The 17,973-nt window shown below is 41.1% G+C and overlaps 1 protein-coding gene across 1 annotated transcript in view; it reads left to right on the top strand.

The window, feature by feature from the left end:
- Positions 1–19: 19 nt before the first annotated feature.
- The window catches only part of UGCG (UDP-glucose ceramide glucosyltransferase), a 34,805-nt gene continuing 16,851 nt past the window's right edge, over positions 20–17,973 (top strand). The window contains exon 1 of the mRNA XM_007449770.1: positions 20–412. Within this exon, the coding sequence (XP_007449832.1) occupies positions 315–412 (98 nt within the window). The 5' untranslated portion in view covers positions 20–314. The remainder of the gene's footprint in view (positions 413–17,973) is intronic.

Raw genomic sequence — 17,973 nt, 5'->3', positions numbered from 1 at the left:
GCGCAGGCGTTTGGGGTCCGGCCGACGGCCGCGAGGGGGTGGAGAGGCGAGCCGGAGCGCGGGGCCACGGCCGCCCTGCCCACTGCGTCCGGCCACCGAAACGCCTGCATCCGCGAGCGCGCCCAGGCCAGCGCGCGAGCGAGTGCGCGCGGGCGGGGGCGCGCAGGCCCTGCCCGCCCCTTCCGCCCCCACCCCCCTCCGCCCCTTCCTCTCGCCACCTTTCTCTCCACTTCTGCGACCCCGCGCCGGGCGCTCACCCTGTCCTCTTCGGGAGCGCTGTCCGCTGCGGCGGCCGGAGCGGGCCAGGCCGGGGGATGGCGCTGCTGGACCTGGCCCTGGAGGGAATGGCCGTCTTCGGGTTCGTCCTCTTCTTGGTGCTGTGGCTGATGCATTTCATGGCCATCATCTACACGTGAGTGAGGGGCAGCTGGAGGAGCCCGTGGCGGGGGTCGAGGCCTGGGGACAGGCGAGGGTGGGAGGAATTTCGCTTTGGAGGGGATTGGGATCGGATGGGGGTGGAGAAAGCTAATTCTCAGGCTCTTCCTCCCATTCCCTCTCCCTGTGCATCAGCTGGGGCGGGGGGTTCATTGGAAGAGAAAAGTGGCGAGTGAGGGGATGGCTGGGCTTCAGGCGACTGCACAGCCAGGGGAAAGGAGACTATGCTCTTTTTACGTGTCAGGCGGAAGGCTGCTTGCTTGGTTTGATTGTGTTGGGGATTCGTGTGATTTTTCATCTGGGCCAAGATGTATGGTGTATTGTGTTTTGTTTTGTTTTTTTTTCCCTTGACCTGGGCCACGTTTCTATTATGGTGATGATCGTTTCCACCCTTCGGTGAGCTGCACACAGCCACCTGGAGACCTCCCTGTGGATTTTCTTCTTCCTGGAAGATCTCTGTGTCCTTAGATAGGTGTGAAGCACCTGTCCACCTTGAAAACTGTCCACCAAATGTCTGAGCTGGCGTTGTAGCCTTGAGTCATGTCAGCTTGTACATTTCAGTGTGGTTTTCTTTCCTTTTTTTTTCCCCCCAATTCCTTATTTATTATCTTGTTTAGATGTGCCCCCGCCAACCTTTTCATTAGATGCCTTTCACTGGGGACACAGTGGCGAGCACGACAGAATTCCTGTCCTCAAAGATCTTACATTCCAGAAGGGAGAGACAGATATTAAAATTCCGAATAAGGTTATTTCAGATAGTGATAAAGACTATGAATAAAATAAACCCGGGTAATGGATGAATATGACATAGAGTGTGTAGCTACTTTTGATATTTCCATTGTTCAAATGTCTTTAAAATGAAGGAAGCCTTCATGAGGATATGAAAGAATTGGCATAGAGCGCATTACTCTTGGATTCACTGGATTTTTAGCTCCCCCAAAAGATGATGGTGCATAGTGATCTTTACCACCCATTAGAATAGGGTATATGTTAGTAGAAGAGAGGGGAGAACTTTAAGAAATTAATTACTTATAGTTTTTTTTCCTTTTCACTACAGAAAAAGTGTGCTTTTTCCTTTTGGAAATGCTGCATTTTATTAGTATAGTGTGGCATTTCCTGGTACTGGAGAAAGATGCTACATTGTTCAAGGCATACTGATATTTCTTTGAAGATTAAAGAAAAATGCTTCTTGGACACTGTTGATCTTAGGTTTTGGAGTTTGTGAGCTGTAGGCACTGAACATTCTGGAGTTCATGTTAGATATATGAGTTCTTAAAAAACATTTTTGTCACTTTTTCCAATCATAAAAATAAAACATGCTTACTATGTAGAGCATTTAGACAGTACAGAGAGGAAGAAAGAAGAAAGTTCAACACACACACCAAAACTCCATTACCTGTCAACCTTTTGTGACTACCCTTCCAATTATATTTCTGTGGGGAGAGGGAAGGGAAGGGAGGGAGGTAAGGAGGGAGAAAGAAAGGGACCATATTATGGTGGTTCTTTCACCAGCCTCAAAATTCATCTATTTAATAAATACTTTCTGGGAAGCTCTTTTGTATATACAAGGCACTGTTCTAGGTGCTGGAAATAAGATTGAAGAACAATACATGCAGGGCCCCTGCTCACATGGAGCATCCATGTAAAATGTCTTGAGTAATTTTCTCATGTCAGTAAATGTATGAGGGACTTCCCTGGTGGCAGAGTAAAGAATCAGCCTGCCAATGCAGGGGACATGGATTCGAGCCCTGGTCGGGGAAGATCCCACATGCCGTAGAGCAACTAAGCCCATGTGCCACAACTACTGAGCTTGCGCTCTAGACCCCGTGAGCCACAACTACTGAGCCTGCGTGCTACAACTACTGAAGCTCACGCACCTATAGCCTGTGCTCCGCAACAAGCCACCTCAGTGAGAAGCCCATGCACTGCAACAAAGACCAACGCAGCCAAAAAATAAATAATTTTAAAAAATAAAATAAATTTATGATCTCTCCATCATTTTTAATAGATGCGTAACAATTTTGTTTATGAGGTACTAATATGTATTCATTGTTATTATTGATGGGCATTTAGTTTATTTTCAATTTGTCAAGATTACAAACAACATGGTGATGAATTCATATGCTTACATCTTTGAGAGATGATCTCCTTAGTTTACATTCTGAAAGAGGAATTATTGGGCCAGAAGTGGTGCACATTTTAAACTTTGTTACATATTGCCCTGTAGGAAGGTTGTATCTATTCATAGTCCTTGTAACATTGTTTGATGGTCCCCATTTTCCCTTACTAAGTATCAGGCTTTTTACTGTTTTCTGTTTTTTATTTTCATTTCTTTAATTACTAGTTCCATTGAATGTTTTTCATATATTTAATACTAGTTACATTTAGTTGTAAATTTCATACTCTATCTTTTGCCTGTGCTGCAATGTATTGCTGTGTTAATCTTTTTAATAGGAAGATTGTTCTTCTGTGATATGTTGCAGTTTTTGCCCACCTTGTTTTTTGTTTTGTTTTGTTTTGTTTTGTTTTTGTTTTTGTTTTGTCTTTCAACTTTGTACATGTATTTAACATGGAGAAAAAGTGTGTACCTGTGTGTTTTAGGTAGTCAAGTCTTTTTCTTTTTTTCCTGACTGGTAAAATTTTTTATCTTCTCCATTTCCCCCAACTATTATATAGTAAGTATGTTTTTCTTTTAGTATTTTGAGTTTTCTTAGATTCTTTTTTTACACTTTACCCTTACAAAGTGTACCAGTATCCACTGTTTTAATGAAAGAAGTATTATTACCTTTATTACCATATTACTGGCGAGGCCAGCCCCTCCTTATTCTTCTGCAAATTTTTTAACTTTTTATACATTTTTATTTAAAAATGAACTTTAGAACCTTTTTTTTTTTCAGACTCTAAGTAATCTTGTATTTAAATTGGAATTGTTAAATTCACAGCTTGATTTGAAGAAAGTTGACTTCTTTCAACATAGGACCATGATGGGTCCCCTTCCCTCTATGATGTATACATAATGATAAAGTCACACTTCTTTCACACTGGTGATGTCACTTCATACTTCAAATAAGCATCTGGGGAAGTTTATGTTCTTAGACGGTGACAACTCCAGAATAGTTTTAAGTTATTTTGTGCTTCATGATAAACTGCAGAATTTTCTTAAATACTTTTTTACTTAAAATACTTCTAGTTTTTGAGACTAGTACAAACTTTAGCTTAGTTAAGATACTGTAAAGAGTCTTTGTATTGGTCTTCCAATGCCCCATAAAGTTACCTTTCATATTGACAGTAACAGGATTCAGAAAAGTTATGTGAAAATAGAATAGAGAAAATGCAGTTAGTTTATAACAGATGAGTAGGAATCTTCTATCTTTCTGAAATGGATAACTGAACATAAAGTGAATAATCAACAGCTTAATTTATGTATAAATTAAATCTTTCCTTTTTAAAAATTAAGTTCCTTTCATCTCATCCCACCATCAAAATTATTTACATGTTTGATTTGATTCCTTTCTTATTGAAGTAAAGATACTTCCCAATTTAACGAATTGTTTTCAAGCAGAGCCCTAAGGTTTTGTCCTCTCCTTCTCTCTTCTGTATTCAGTAAAATTGCAAATTTGATAATCTCCACATTTTGACAAGCAAGGTTAAAGAACATTGGCAATGATATTTTGGTTAAATATTGTGCTAAGCGTTCTGTATTTTATTGAAGAATATATTTTCTGAACAGGTGTTCTTTGTCCTCTCAAATCCTTTTTAAGTGAGGTAAAGTAAAATAAAATAATCATATATTGGTCCTTTCCTAAAACCTTGTGCCTGCAACTGGTGGAAATGGAGCCTATTTTCAAAACCTTATATGGCTCCATATCTGGTCATCAGATTAAGGAGCATAATCTGTGAGCTGCTAATGTTTAAAAATGTTTAAGTAATACAAACATTGTAGTGAAATTGCTGAGAAAAATGGTAAAACATTCTTTTTTAAAACCAGTGGTTATTTTTTAAAAATTAAATACAGTGTGTAATGGTATCTAGTTAATTTAGATTCAGTGTTCTATTGTATCGTAACTTCTTAAAATGAGATAAAGAGCTAAGTATCGGACTGTGTTTTAAAAATGGAGCTGAATGTGATGAATACAGTGAACAATTGTTGTTCAATGAAATTTTTTGCTCCAATTTCATAAATATCTTACAATTCCTATATGCCTACAATTTAAAAAATTGAGGTGATTTATAAACTATAGAGAACCATTATTTTCAATATTTTCTGCTCACTGGTATCTCTACCTACTGCTTTCCTCCTTTCCAGATTTAGTATCAACTGATGCCTAATTATTTCATAACATATTTTAGATGGCAGACATTTGTGGGATTTTGCCTATAATGTCTCCCCCTCGCCCCCCCCATGGCTTGCGGGATCTTAGTTCCCTGACCAGGGATTGAACCCCGGGCCCGTGGTAGCGAAAGCGCCGACTCCTAACCACTGGACCTCCAGGGAATTCCCCTATAATGTTAAAGATAACATTCAGATTAGAGCATTTGAAATTCAGGGCTCTTATTTTGAAGATTATTTTTTTCCTAAAACGAAACAAAACAAAAAACAACAACAAAATAAACACTAATGATTATATCCTCTGTAGGCAGAGTTGGTTAAGTGATCTTTATCGATTTTTTTCCTTTTTTGAGAGCTAGTGTGGTTTGATAGCTTGGGGGCTGCTGTTTTCTTCCCTGTTTAGCCGTTAGGAGCCATACTGCTAGATAAGAGTATCTAAGCAAGACACCTTGCTTTTTTCTCCTCTCACTCCCCCATCCCTCTCCCTCCTTGGATTTATCATTCTTTCCCCTCTACACATGGTATCCTAATGTTTAGTGATAGGCTTTATCTTTTCTATTAATTGACTGGAGGTGCCAGGGTATGGTGGAAATACTTCTTGTATCCATAAATATTAACTGCCCTCTACTAAAGCAGAGGTCCTTTTCCTGAAGATTTTTTCTCAAGTTAATTCTGCCTTTCCTAATTTTTCTAGTATAACAACTTTTATACCTGCTGCACAGCTTTTGAATGGAGTTTAAATACTCACTGTATCAGGATAACTGTGATAAACTTCCTGTTAGAAAGTAATTGTGTTTTTAATGTGAATTTTAGCATTTCAAATATTATTTTTAGATAATATGATTTTTTTTTTTGCCTTAAATTCATTAATACATTGATGTTCTGAGCCTTAGTAGAATGTAAATTGAGAGCTTATTTTCTGGGTTTATTCCTGAGGATGCACTTGGACTTTGGACAGATGTTGATCAGTCAGGGTCATTGCTACCAGAACCACTTTTGGGTGCACGAATAAGGCAGTTGAGCCCCTTGAACCTGAGCCTGGGGTAGATACGGAATTGGACTATATTGTGCTAGCTTTAAAAAGCAAAAAGGAAATTGTAATTCAGTTTTAATATTTAGTGATGATTCTCTTGATTCATCATTCCTCCCTTTTCCTACCTACATTATTAGTTATCTCTGCCCTAGATTATTGAACTCTCTCTACTCTCTGGTATCTTTACCTACAGCTTTGCTCCTTATCTACTTTATTTTTCTTATTGTAACCTAATCTTTCTGGTGCAGTAATCTTGGATCATGTGCTTAAAATCTTACCATGGTTCCCCACTGCCTTCAGGTTAAAATTCAAATTCCTTAACAAGACATGTATAGTTCTGTAGGAGCTGAGCCATCCCCTGTGCCTGTTTCTCCAGCAACACTGAATTACTCGCCTTCCCTTGAATATGCAATGTAATTTTCTTTAGAATTCTCTTTCCTTCCTTTTTTTTCCCCCTTCTCTCCCTCCTTCCTTTTTGTTTTACTGACTCCTACTCATTCAAGTCATTGTCGACTTTAGCTCTTTATTGGGATTGGCACCCCCTCTTATGTCCTTCTACAGTATCTTGAATTTACCCATCTAAACAAATACGTGTTCCGTTGTCTCTTTCCCCACTTAGATTATAAGCTTTTGAGGGTAAGGAGGTGTCTTTTTTTTTTTTTACATGTTTATTTATTTTTTATACAGCATATTCTTATTAGTTATCTATTTTATACACATTATATATATGTCAATCCCAATCTCCCAATTCATCCCACCACCACCACCTGCCCTCACTCTCCCCCCACCCTTGGTATCTATATGTTTGTTCTCTACATCTGTGTCTCTATTTCTGCCTTGCAAACCGGTTCATCTGCACTATTTTTCTACATTCCACATATATGCGTTAATATACGATATTTGTTTTTCTCTTTCTGACTTACTTCACTCTGTATGACAGTCTCTAGATCCATCCACGTCTCTACAAATGACCCAACTTCATTCCTTTGTATGGCTGAGTAATATTCCATTGTATATATGTACCACATCTTCTTTATCCATTTGTCTGTTGATGGGCATTTAGGCTGCTTCCATGACCTGGCTGTTGTAAATAGTGCTGCAGTGAACATTGGGGTGCATGTGTCTTTTTTTTTTAATTAATTTATTTATTTTTGGCTGAGTTGGGTCTTTGTTGCTGTGCGCAGGCTTTCTCTAGTTGTGGTGAGCGGGGCTACTCTTTGTTGCGGTGCGCGGGCTTCTCATCGCAGTGGCTTCTCTTGTTGCCGAGCATGGGCTCTAGGTGCACGGGCTTCAGTAGTTGTGGCACGTGGGCTCTAGAGCACAGGCTCAGTAGTCGTGGTGCAAGGGCTTAGTTGCTCCGAAGCATGTGGGATCTTCCTGGACCAAGGCTGGAACCCGTGTCGCCTGCATTGGCAGGCGGATTCTTAACCACTGTGCCACCAGGGAAGTCGCAGCATGTGTCTTTTTGAATTATGGTTTTGTCTGGGTATATGCCCAGTAGTGGGATTGCTGGGTCATATGGTAATTCTATTTTTAGTTTTTTAAGGGGCCTCCATACTGTTCTCCATAGCTGCTGTATCAATTTACATTCCCACCAACAGTGCAAGAGGGCTCCCTTTTCTCCACACCCTCTCCAGCATTTATTTGCAGATTTTCTGATGATGCCCATTCTAACTGGTGTGAGGTGATACCTTATTGTAGTTTTGATTTGCATTTCTCTAATAATTAGTGATGTTGAGCAACTTTTCATGTGCTTCTTAGCCATCTGTATGTCTTCTTTGGAGAAATGTCTATTTAGGTCTTCTGCCCAGTGTTTGATTGGGTTGTTTTTTTAATATTGAGCTGCGTGAGCTGTTTATGTATTTGGAGATTAATCCACTGTCCGTAGATTCTTTTACAAATGTTTTCTCCCATTCTGAGGGTCATCTTTTCTTCTTGTTTATAGTTTCCTTTGCTGTGCAAAAGCTTTTAAGTTTCATTAGGTCCCATTTGTTTATTTTTATTATTTTTATTTTTTTTAACATCTTAATTGGAGTATAATTGCTTTACAATGGTATGTTAGTTTCAGCTTCACAACAAAATGAATCAGTTATATATACACATATGTTCCCATATCTCTTTTGTTTATTTTTGTTTTTATTTCTATTACTCTACGAGGTGGGTCAAAAAAGATCTTGCTGTGATTTATGTCAGAGTGTTCTTCCTATGTTTTCCTCTAAGAGTTTTATAGTGTCCAGTCTTACATTTAGGTCTTTAATCCATTTTGAGTTTATTTTTGTGTATGGTGTTAGGCAGTGTTCTAATTTCATTCTTTTACATGTAGCTGTCCAGTTTTCCCAGCACCACTTGTTGAAGAGACTGTCTTTTCTCCATTGTATATCCTTGCCTTAAGGAGGTGTCTTACTATTGTATCTTCAGTACTACTTGGCACTCAATTATTGCATGTCAAATGAATGATCTTTGAATTTTTTCCAGTAGTAATGGTGGGATTCTTGCTCACTCATTAACTTAGTGTCATTTGGCCATTGTGATTTGAGGTAGATGGACAGAATTTGGGATGCATTCAGCGGCCATGGTCTTTAATGAAATTAATTGGACCAAATGGAATCTTTATCTCACTATTTCTAACTAATCGTGGTTCAAATAGAAACAGGGCTGTATCAGTAACATAATAACCCACAAATTATTTGTTAGATTTGAATTTTCCCCCCAAGGTTTTCCAAAGGGAATACCTGTCGTGCCATCATAATCTTTACACGTAGATCTGCCCTTTGGGAAATGCAAAGCCATTAGTTGCTGTTAGCAAAATACCTTGATCTATTTATTTCCCATACACTAGGGCTGACTTTTGTCACCAAAGGGTGAGTGAGTGGAGTTTTTTGGGGAGGGAGGGGGAGCAAAATTAATAAAGATCTCCTCTTTGTTTTTTATGGTGATGGAATCTTTTGTGTTTTGTAGTGTACAAGGCCGTTGTCCATTGAAAATAGTTTGTGTTTTCCTATAAAGCTAACTCACTATTGGTTGTTCTGTGTCCTCTGGGGAATCTTGTGTCTACAAAGTTAATGTTGCACCAGGTATGCTTTGTGTTGCTGATGAAGCCCATTTTGCTGCAGTACCATTTTTGACAAGATAAGTGCGATATGGAAGTAACATTAGTCATGACACATACTGATTATTAAACACAGTAACAGCCTTCCAGGGCACAATCATAGCTAACAACAACAACAGAAGCCTTTTATCATTGGGAATTGCTGGCATGGACTATATGAAATAGGGGATCTGCTGATCAAGCAATCAACTTAATTTTACATGAAACATTAACAACCTTGATGGCATGGAGCAGAGGAGAAAATTCCTAATGTCAGATAAGTTGGTTCAGCTGAATTGCACAGCACAGTCTGGGACTGTTGAGCAAGGTGAACTTTGCCCTCAAGGAATCCATATTCTCCCTTAGAAGCTTCTAGGGAGATTCTTGTGCCTCACTTCTGGGAGGTGTAGCACTGTCTTAAGGTTGCTGCAAGGGGCTGACAGAAGGGGGCGAGCACAGCCAGCCCTCTCCCAGAAGTTTCCCTTCATTCCAGGCCCCCCTGCCACTCAAAACTCAATTCGAATACAAAACTGTACAATCAGTCATTTTAAAATGGTGCAAACCATTAAATAAACTGTTGAGTAGGGGCAGAGAGGAGACTAAAAGATTTGAAAGATAAAACAATTAACTAAAATGACGGAAAGGACAGTAACAATTTTAGAGACTGAGATGTTAGGAAATAAAAATCAACGAGGAAGAGCAAGGCCATCCTATCAGCTCACAAGTTGAAAACCCTTATGCAGAGAGGCAGTGAAGATTCATCAGCCAAAGCAGCTGTAAAGCCTAACAGAATATTCCGGAATACTCCTTACCATCCCTTGGAGTTCTTTGAAGTGTTCCCTGAATAGATGTCCTTCTAGCTCGCAACGGAAAGCAGGACCCTGCAGGCCTGTCTTTCTTGCCCGTGATTCATCTCTCGTGACCTTTTAGACTGAAGTGACTCTTACTCTGAGAAAGCACCTCAGATGGTACCTACCCTTCTGTTCCCTGTCCTTGCAGCTGGCAGGTACAGCCCTGCAGCAGCTTGCTGTGAGCATCTGCCCCTCCCTGTCTTTGACAGTGACATGCCTTAATTACATGAATTTGATTTTCTTTTTTTTCTTTTGACTCCAGCTCTCAATTTCAAGTGTAATTTAGAAATAATTCCTTGGGAAAATGAGACGTATTGAAAATTTACCCTGCTTTCTTGTTTTCCCCAAGTGCTCCCTTAGTTTCAGGATCATTTTATTCTTCAAAAATGAAGCCAGTCGGGCTTCCCTGGTGGCGCAGTGGTTGAGAGTCCGCCTGCCGATGCAGGGGACATGGGTTCGTGCCCCGGTCCAGGAAGATCCCACATGCCGCGGAGCGGCTGGGCCCGCGAGCCATGGCCGCTGAGCCTGCGCGTCCGGAGCCTGTGCTCCGCAACGGGAGAGGCCACAACAGTGAGAGGCCCACATACCGCAAAAAAAAAAAAAAAAAATGAAGCCAGTCAAAACCATTGGCTAGTATATAAGAGGTTCATTCCTCTTTTACCTAATGTGTTCCTGAAAATGTAATAAAATCAAATTTCTGAAAATCAAATGGACATACATGTTAGGAGGGGAGATTCTGTTTCAAGAGAACTAAGAAAAGTATTAAAATCCCAGACTGTGGATCTGCTGGTCCTGGTGCCTGGACATGCTGCCACTGACGGAGAGCTTGCTGGGTATTAGGGGCTGTGGGGAGGGGCTTTCTCTCAGGCCTGGACCCCCGGGAGGAAGGCTGCATTGTAGTCTTTGCTTTGGGGACTGTGTTAGGTGTGGTGATTTAATGGTCAACAAAACAGAATACAGTCCACTTTGGAATGCCTGAAAATACCTTCATGAGAGACGGTGGTATTGATTGGATTACATAGTAACCGGTAGTTGCTTTGTACATTGTACGTGCAGCATTGTGGCAATTATCTTGCCTCTGCCTCTCAGCTCTGAGGGTGACAGTCTCTCTCCCTCGAGCAGAGCCAAGGGAAAGGGGGAGATTCATGTGGCTACAGAATCCAACACTTTGAGCCAGGCTCTGAGGATAGAGGGATTTCGAGAAGCCAGGACTATGCAGCACCTCTGCCCAACTGAGTCTTAAAGGAGAGCTCACCTAAGAAAACAGTAACAGGTCATTTTTGGGCAATAATAATTTGTGACATTTAATGCCTCTCACTCTCATACTTGCATTGTTTTTATACTTTTGGATGACGCCTATAGAACTTTAAATTGGTTCCTAAATTTTGAGTGTAATTTAAACCTTGAATACAATTTTAGCTTAAATATTGGATATAATTTAAACTTTACATTAAATGTTTTATCCCATGTTTTGACTTATTCTGTTTTAACCATGATTTGAGACTTTTGATGATTCCCTTTTTCCCCTTTAATCTCTCTTAATACATAAGAGTTGACTTTACGTTTAAAAAGAAAACCAAGCTTTGTGACCGAGGGGTGGGATAGGGAGGGTGAGAGGGAGACGCAAGAGGGAGGGGATATGGGGATATATGTATATGTATAGCTGATTCACTTTGTTATACGACAGAAACTAACGACATTGTAAAGCAATTATACTCCAATAAAGATGTTAAAAAAAAAAAGAAAACCAACATAATGGTCTAATCTTTTTTTTTTTTTTTTGCGGTACACGGGCCTCTCATTGTTGTGGCCTCTCCCGTTGCGAAGCACAGGCTCCCGACGCGCAGGCTCAGCGACCATGGCTCGCGGGCCCAGCCGCTCCGCGGCATGTGGGATCTTCCCGGACCAGGGCATGAACCCGTGTCCCTTGACTCGGCAGGCGGACTCTCAACCACTGCGCCACCAGGGAAGCCCCCTAATCTTTAAATATATATGAAATAATCTTTAAATCTATGAATTTCCAGTCCTTCCTTTTTGTTTATATGTCGCATCAATGTTTGATATCTCTAAATCTCTTATCAGAACTATGGTAATTCAGAGAAGTTACATTTAGTGGAAAATGTCCTTAAAATTAGCAGTTTTTGAAAAAAATTACCAGTGATAGCTATCACTGAATGTTTACTTTGTGGCTTAATCTCATCTGTTTCTCACAACTCTCAATACTTCATGAGGTAGGTACTGTTATTCACACATTAAAAAACAACAACAACTTGAGATAAAGAAGTACCTTGCCCAAGGATACACAGCTAGTTAGCTGTGAAGCTGGTACAGAAATCCAGGCAGTTGCCCTCCAGCCCTGGCTTTTAAACCAGTATGCTATATACACTGCCAGTGATAACCTAAAAATAACCCCAGAAGCAGTCCATAGGGATAGGGTAATCTGTATGGGAATTTCTCCAGTTGCTATGAATCTTGAGTTTCTGATAACTGGCAGCATTTAGATCACTAGGGAGAGAGCCCCTACTTTCTTCTACACCCCTTCCCCATTCTCATGCCACTTGTATGGCTCCTTACTGTCTCCTTGTGTTCCATCCATCCCATAACTGCTGACCTTTCTGAGAGTTTCCATCTCAGCCCTCTTCTGTTCTTACAGTAATCTAGCCTTCCTAGGTCCGTGGGTCTCAACTTTGCACTTTGGAGTCACTGGGGAGGTTTTTTTTTAAAAAAAAAAAAAAAAAAAAAAAGCGTGCTGCTGCCTGGGTCTCAACTCAGGAGATTCAGATTTATTTGGTCTGGGCATCGGGAATTTTCAAAAAAAAAAAAACTCCCCAGGTGATTTTCATGTACAGTCAAGGCTGAGAACAGCTGCTCTAGGCAATTTATCCACAGGTGTGGCCTCTACCTGCTTACCTCTTGGTTTCCCTTAGTTCTCCGTTACAATTCATCACTTCCTTATCTTGCCCCTTGCCTTCCCTCATATCATCAGTCTGCCCTGTTATCCTGTATCCATCTCATAATTTACAGCTTCTCAACTTTCAGAATCTTGCAGAGGTAATCACGCAGCCACGTGGATTGGTACTACTACACATTCATGGTCTCAGATCTCAGCTAAGCCTACGCTGGTGTCTGGCAATACTTTGTTTCTGTTTATAGCTCTGACACCCATGACTGGCAGCACCTCTTCTAAATCTTCACCATTTTACCTTCATTCTTGTCACATTACCTTCACTCCCACTTCACACTGTGGATCCTATCATGCCATTAATTTTTATTTTTTCTTTATTTACCTTTTGACTAGCTCTTTCCCCTGACCATATATACTCAAGGATTAAAAACTAAAAATAATTAAAAATTAAACTGAAAAACCCTTCTCCATCTAGTTACTCTTTGGCTCTTTTTCACTGTCAGGTTGCAGGAGAAACTAGTGTTTATTCACTGTTATCACAGCTCACCTCTCATTCATTTGCTTCTTAACCATTTTTATCTACCTGCCCCTTGCCCAGAGTACTCTGAGGTCACCAGTGTTCACACATTCTAGTGGACATTTCAGTTCTGTGGACTTTTCAATCCAGTGGACATTTCAGTTCTTATCTTGTGCTCTCGACAGCATTCAATGTTTTTCTTTCTTGAACCCTTTCAAAAAGAAAACAGCCCAGCCAAATAAACCCTTCTGTGACTTCACTTTCTTCCTGGCTCTCTTTCTACTCTCCGGGTCACTCACTCTTGGTCTCCCTCATGCATTACTGGTTCTGTAATATTAGTATATTGATTTGTGGCCACCTGCTAATGGCAGTGCTCCACCTGGGAGAGCTTATGTATTTACCGAACTGTGGGTGACTCCCGTGTTTTCATCTCTAGACTAACCATACCTTCCAGCTCTATTTAGCCAACCATTTTTTACTCATTTATTTAACATTTTTTAAACTTGTGAACATGCTATTGTGTTGGACCCTAGAGACTTGACAGCCTACTGTAGTGTGTCTTCAAGTGTGGTTCACTGCTAGCCTGCATCAGAATCATTTGAGATGTTTGTACAAATGCAGATTCTGAGGCTCTGGAATGGTCCAGTAAGTTGTGATTTCTGCCTGTGGGCATTTTGTATACTAAACGTTTAAAAAAAAAAACAGGAGTCTCCTGGCCTGGAAATTGTCTCAGAACAGTAAGCTGAGGCAATTGGAGGACTCGCCTCATTCGTTTTTCATGTCTTAGGAATCACTTCTCTACCTGATACTCAGTATCTTAAGAAACATTTCCTATTTTTTTGTCTGCTTTTTTTGTTTGTTTGTTTCAGGTGGGAGAGTAAATCCAGTTCCTGCTTCTTCATATTGTCCAAAAGTTGAAGTCCTGAGGCGTGAGAGAGGGGAAGCCAGGGGTTTTTATACTTACGTAAAGTCAGAGACGAAGTTGCAGACTATGTGTAATAACCCGAAGCTGGAAACAACCCAGAAGTCCATCAACAGAAAGTAGATAAAGTGTGGTATATTAATACAAGGCATACTATGCAGTCGTGAGACTGAAGGAACTATAACTAACTGTACCAACAAGGATGACGGTCACAAACATGGTGTAAAGTAAAAGAAGCCAGACACAAAAGAGTATGTCCTACGGGGTCCCATTTAGATACATTTTAAAACCAGCAAAATTAGTCTATGGTGTTTGAAGTCAGGATGTGTTTACCTTGAGGAGAGGGTAGTTAGTAGAAGGGCACATTCATGAGCTTCTGGGGTTCTGGTAAGACTCTGTTTCTTGAGCTGGGTACTGGTTCCATGAGTATTTCACTTTGAGAAAATTCATTGAGCTGTGTACTTACATGTGACTTTACTATATGTGTTACGTATCAAGAAAAAGTACTCCCTGGCTCCCCTAAAAAAAGGTCAAGGCTTCAAGCCAAACGCACGATGGGAAGGTAGAAGTGGATTCCCAGTATAGCAGCTGAAACTGAGAAAGTGCTGTACCCAGGTTCCTGCAAGAAAGCAAGTTACCTGATCAAGGTAGGGTTGCAAATGGGCAACCATGGGAAATCCTGTGCAAGGTGTCAGGGCAGTAAGCTCATGTTCATGCCACCTAGGTAATGCAGAAACCCTGACCTGAGATACTTAAATAAAAGCTGCTTTGAAACCAGGAAACCTGGCAAGACCCTGTCAGAGACACTCATGAAACAGGCCCACTTGGGGGACTTCTCCATTCAAGCCACTTTTGAGACTCCAGGCAAATGGGCTGTTGTTCATAATTTGAAAACTGCAAATTAGTTTACAACACACTGGCCAAGGTACCCATCGGCATCATTTCTGGGTGTGGCAGGCAGAGTCCCAGTAGGTGTTCTTGCTCTGGAGCATGGCTCTGTTGGCCTCTCTTGGAGTTTTAAAGGGAGAAGAGCTTCTGTATGTGGGCACCTCCCCCGTTAAAGCACAGCTCCTTGACAGTATGGAGTCCGTCTGTTTATCATGGTATCACCAGTGCATAGGATAATGCCTAGTGTACATTTGGGCTCAAAATAGATTTGTTCAATAAGGGAACGCTGAGTAGTCATGGAGCACCACTGTGTGCACAGCAGAGTGCTATGTGATTGTGTGTGTGTGCGTACGCGTGTTGACTTAATGGATATTCTTTTTTTTTTTTTTGCGGTACGCGGGCCTCTCACTGCCGTGGCCTCTCCTGTTGCGGAGCACAGGCTCCGGACGCGCAGGCTCAGCGGCCATGGCTCACGGGCCCAGCCGCTCCGCGGCATGTGGGATCCTCCCGGACCGGGGCACGAACCCGTGTCCCCTGCATCAGCAGGCGGACTCTCAACCACTGTGCCACCAGGGAAGCCCCGGATATTCTTTTTTTTTTTTTGATAAGCATGTCAAGTAATTTGTAGCAAGGGGCTATGTCAGTTGTATTACATAAGTCAAAACAGTACTCTCCAAAGTAGGATACTTGTATGCTAGGGGGCAAACTACAAGATGACCCCTTAGGGTGTGGAGGGAAAATTGTGTGTGTGTTTGTATGTTAGAGAGGTGGGGGGGAGAAGGGAGGGAGAGGACTAGATACATAGATAGACAGATATTGGGAGGAGGCACAAATGAGAATTTTTTTAAAGGTCCTGTGATATAGTTGCGCTTATAATGATTTTGAGTAGAAATTTCAGATATAGTACTTATCATCAATTCGCTTCACTGTAAACCTGGAGAGGGCTTCATTGTTGTTTGGCAGGTCAGCCTATCTTTGATAAAATGCTGCATTCTTGATATGAAAGGATAGGAGGTATATCTATATTAGCATTTAAAGTAAAATGTCTTACTGAAGACAAAGGGAAGAAGGGAAAAACAGGATCAACGCTACACTGTTTAGCACAGTTTAAATTAACATTGTTTTTCATCTAAAGCCTCGCCAAATGCAGTGTGTCAGTGGGCTAGGTTTTTCCATAATTGGTCATCACCTCACATGCATGTTTTGTTACAGTTTAATAGCACTTAACGAGCATACAATGGGACCAGTAGATAAAAATTACTGTGATTTTAGACTTCTTATTCTAGCCTCCATGTCTCAAACCCTTTCGTGATTTCAATGCCTCTCATTCTCTCTGTGCTGCATTCTGGATAATTTCTTCAAATCTAGATTCCAGTTTTCCAGTTGTCTTTTGAACTGTGTGTATGCAACTTCTCTATGACCTGTCTATTGAGTTTCTGATGTCAGTGACCGCCATTTTCATTTCTAGACGTTGTGTAGTTCTTTCCATATATTCGTGGTCACATATGATGGTCTCTCTTGTTCCATCTCTTAGGTTTTTCTCAAGCAACACCTATAGTTTGCGTTCTGGGTTCCAAACCCACGTGGTTAGGTGTTCTCCAGGGAGCCTTTTTGCTTTTGTTCCATTTTGCTTCGGACTGAATCCAAGATAGGCAGCATCCCCATCTTCCCTCTGTGGTCCAGAAGTTTTCTACTTTGCCTGTAAGAGATTCCATATTTATTCAGGGTTCTTCAGACAGATTTACTATCATTCCTGTCTCAGGCTTGTCACCAGTTCTAGGTCACTAGGGACCAACAGATGGTCCCCGTGCAAGTATTGTCTCCAGCACTACTCACTCAGGGGTTTCTCCTCATTTCTGACTTGGGACGCTTTCCTTTTATTTCTAACAGTTTAGTCATATATTTAAAAACATGCTTTTAGTGTGCTTGTATTAAGAAGGAGGAGAGAAAATTATAAATATTATGTAAGAATTTCGTGTGTGTATGTTTTGGCTTGAATATGCATTTTTTAAAATCTCTGGAAAGATAAGAAACTAATAATGCTGGGGAGGTGGTGATGGCAACAAGACAGATGTGGGACAGGAGTGGCAGGGAGACTTTTTTATATGAACCTCTTAAAATTTTTAGTGATTTGAACCATGTGGATACATAACTGTTTCAACCAATTAAATATATAACATAAACTTTTCCTTCTGGCAATCTTGATGTTCTGTACTGGTTGGATTTCGCCAGACATCTAGTCTACTATTTTGTTAGAAATGGAATAGTTGTCATATTTGTGGTTATATAAATTTTAGATCATGGTTTTACCTCTTTCCAGCCCTCTAGATGAACTCTGTAGATCAATATTTTCCAAACTATCTGTGGCAAAGGATCAGTTCTTTAAAAGTTTTCCAATCTATCATGGATTGATACTTTGGTAAACTACAGTGAAAATAAATGACTGACCATATGCTTGGATGGCATGGCAATGTCAAACTGCTATAAAAGTTTCTAAATGCTTTCTCTCCATTTCTTTCATCATTGGCCAGCAAAAAGCAGCTTGTGGACCACTGCCACACTGAACAGCACTGCTGTAGATGGTACTCATTATTTTCTGGCGTTTGATGTTATGGATGAAAAATTGAGACCACACTGTTCTTTAAATTTTTTGTTGGTTTAAATTTTTTTCCATTGTAGGTAGTAGCCTGCTTTTCTTTCCGTAAAGATGCATTCTGGCAGCTGTCCCCAACCTTTTTGGCATCAGGGACGGGTGGAAGACAATTATTCCGTGGATCGTGGGTGGGGGAGGGGATGGTTGAGGCCGTAATGCGAGCGATGGGAAGCCGCAGATGAAGCTTTACTTGCCCATTGCTCACCTCCTGCTGTGCCGCCTGGTTCCTAACGGGCGGAGACACGGTAGCTACGGCTGGGGGGGGGGGGGGGGGGGGGGGGGGGGGCGGGGGGGCGGGGGGTTGGGGACCCCTGCTTATGGCCTTATCTGAAACACGAGATGTTTGCTGCA

This window comes from Lipotes vexillifer, unplaced genomic scaffold (assembly GCF_000442215.2).
Source record: "Lipotes vexillifer unplaced genomic scaffold, Lipotes_vexillifer_v1.1 scaffold230, whole genome shotgun sequence".
In the NCBI taxonomy this organism is placed as follows: Eukaryota; Metazoa; Chordata; class Mammalia; order Artiodactyla; family Lipotidae; genus Lipotes; species Lipotes vexillifer.
Note: the sequence above shows the minus strand (reverse complement) of the source record. Positions and strands in the feature narration are given on the sequence as shown.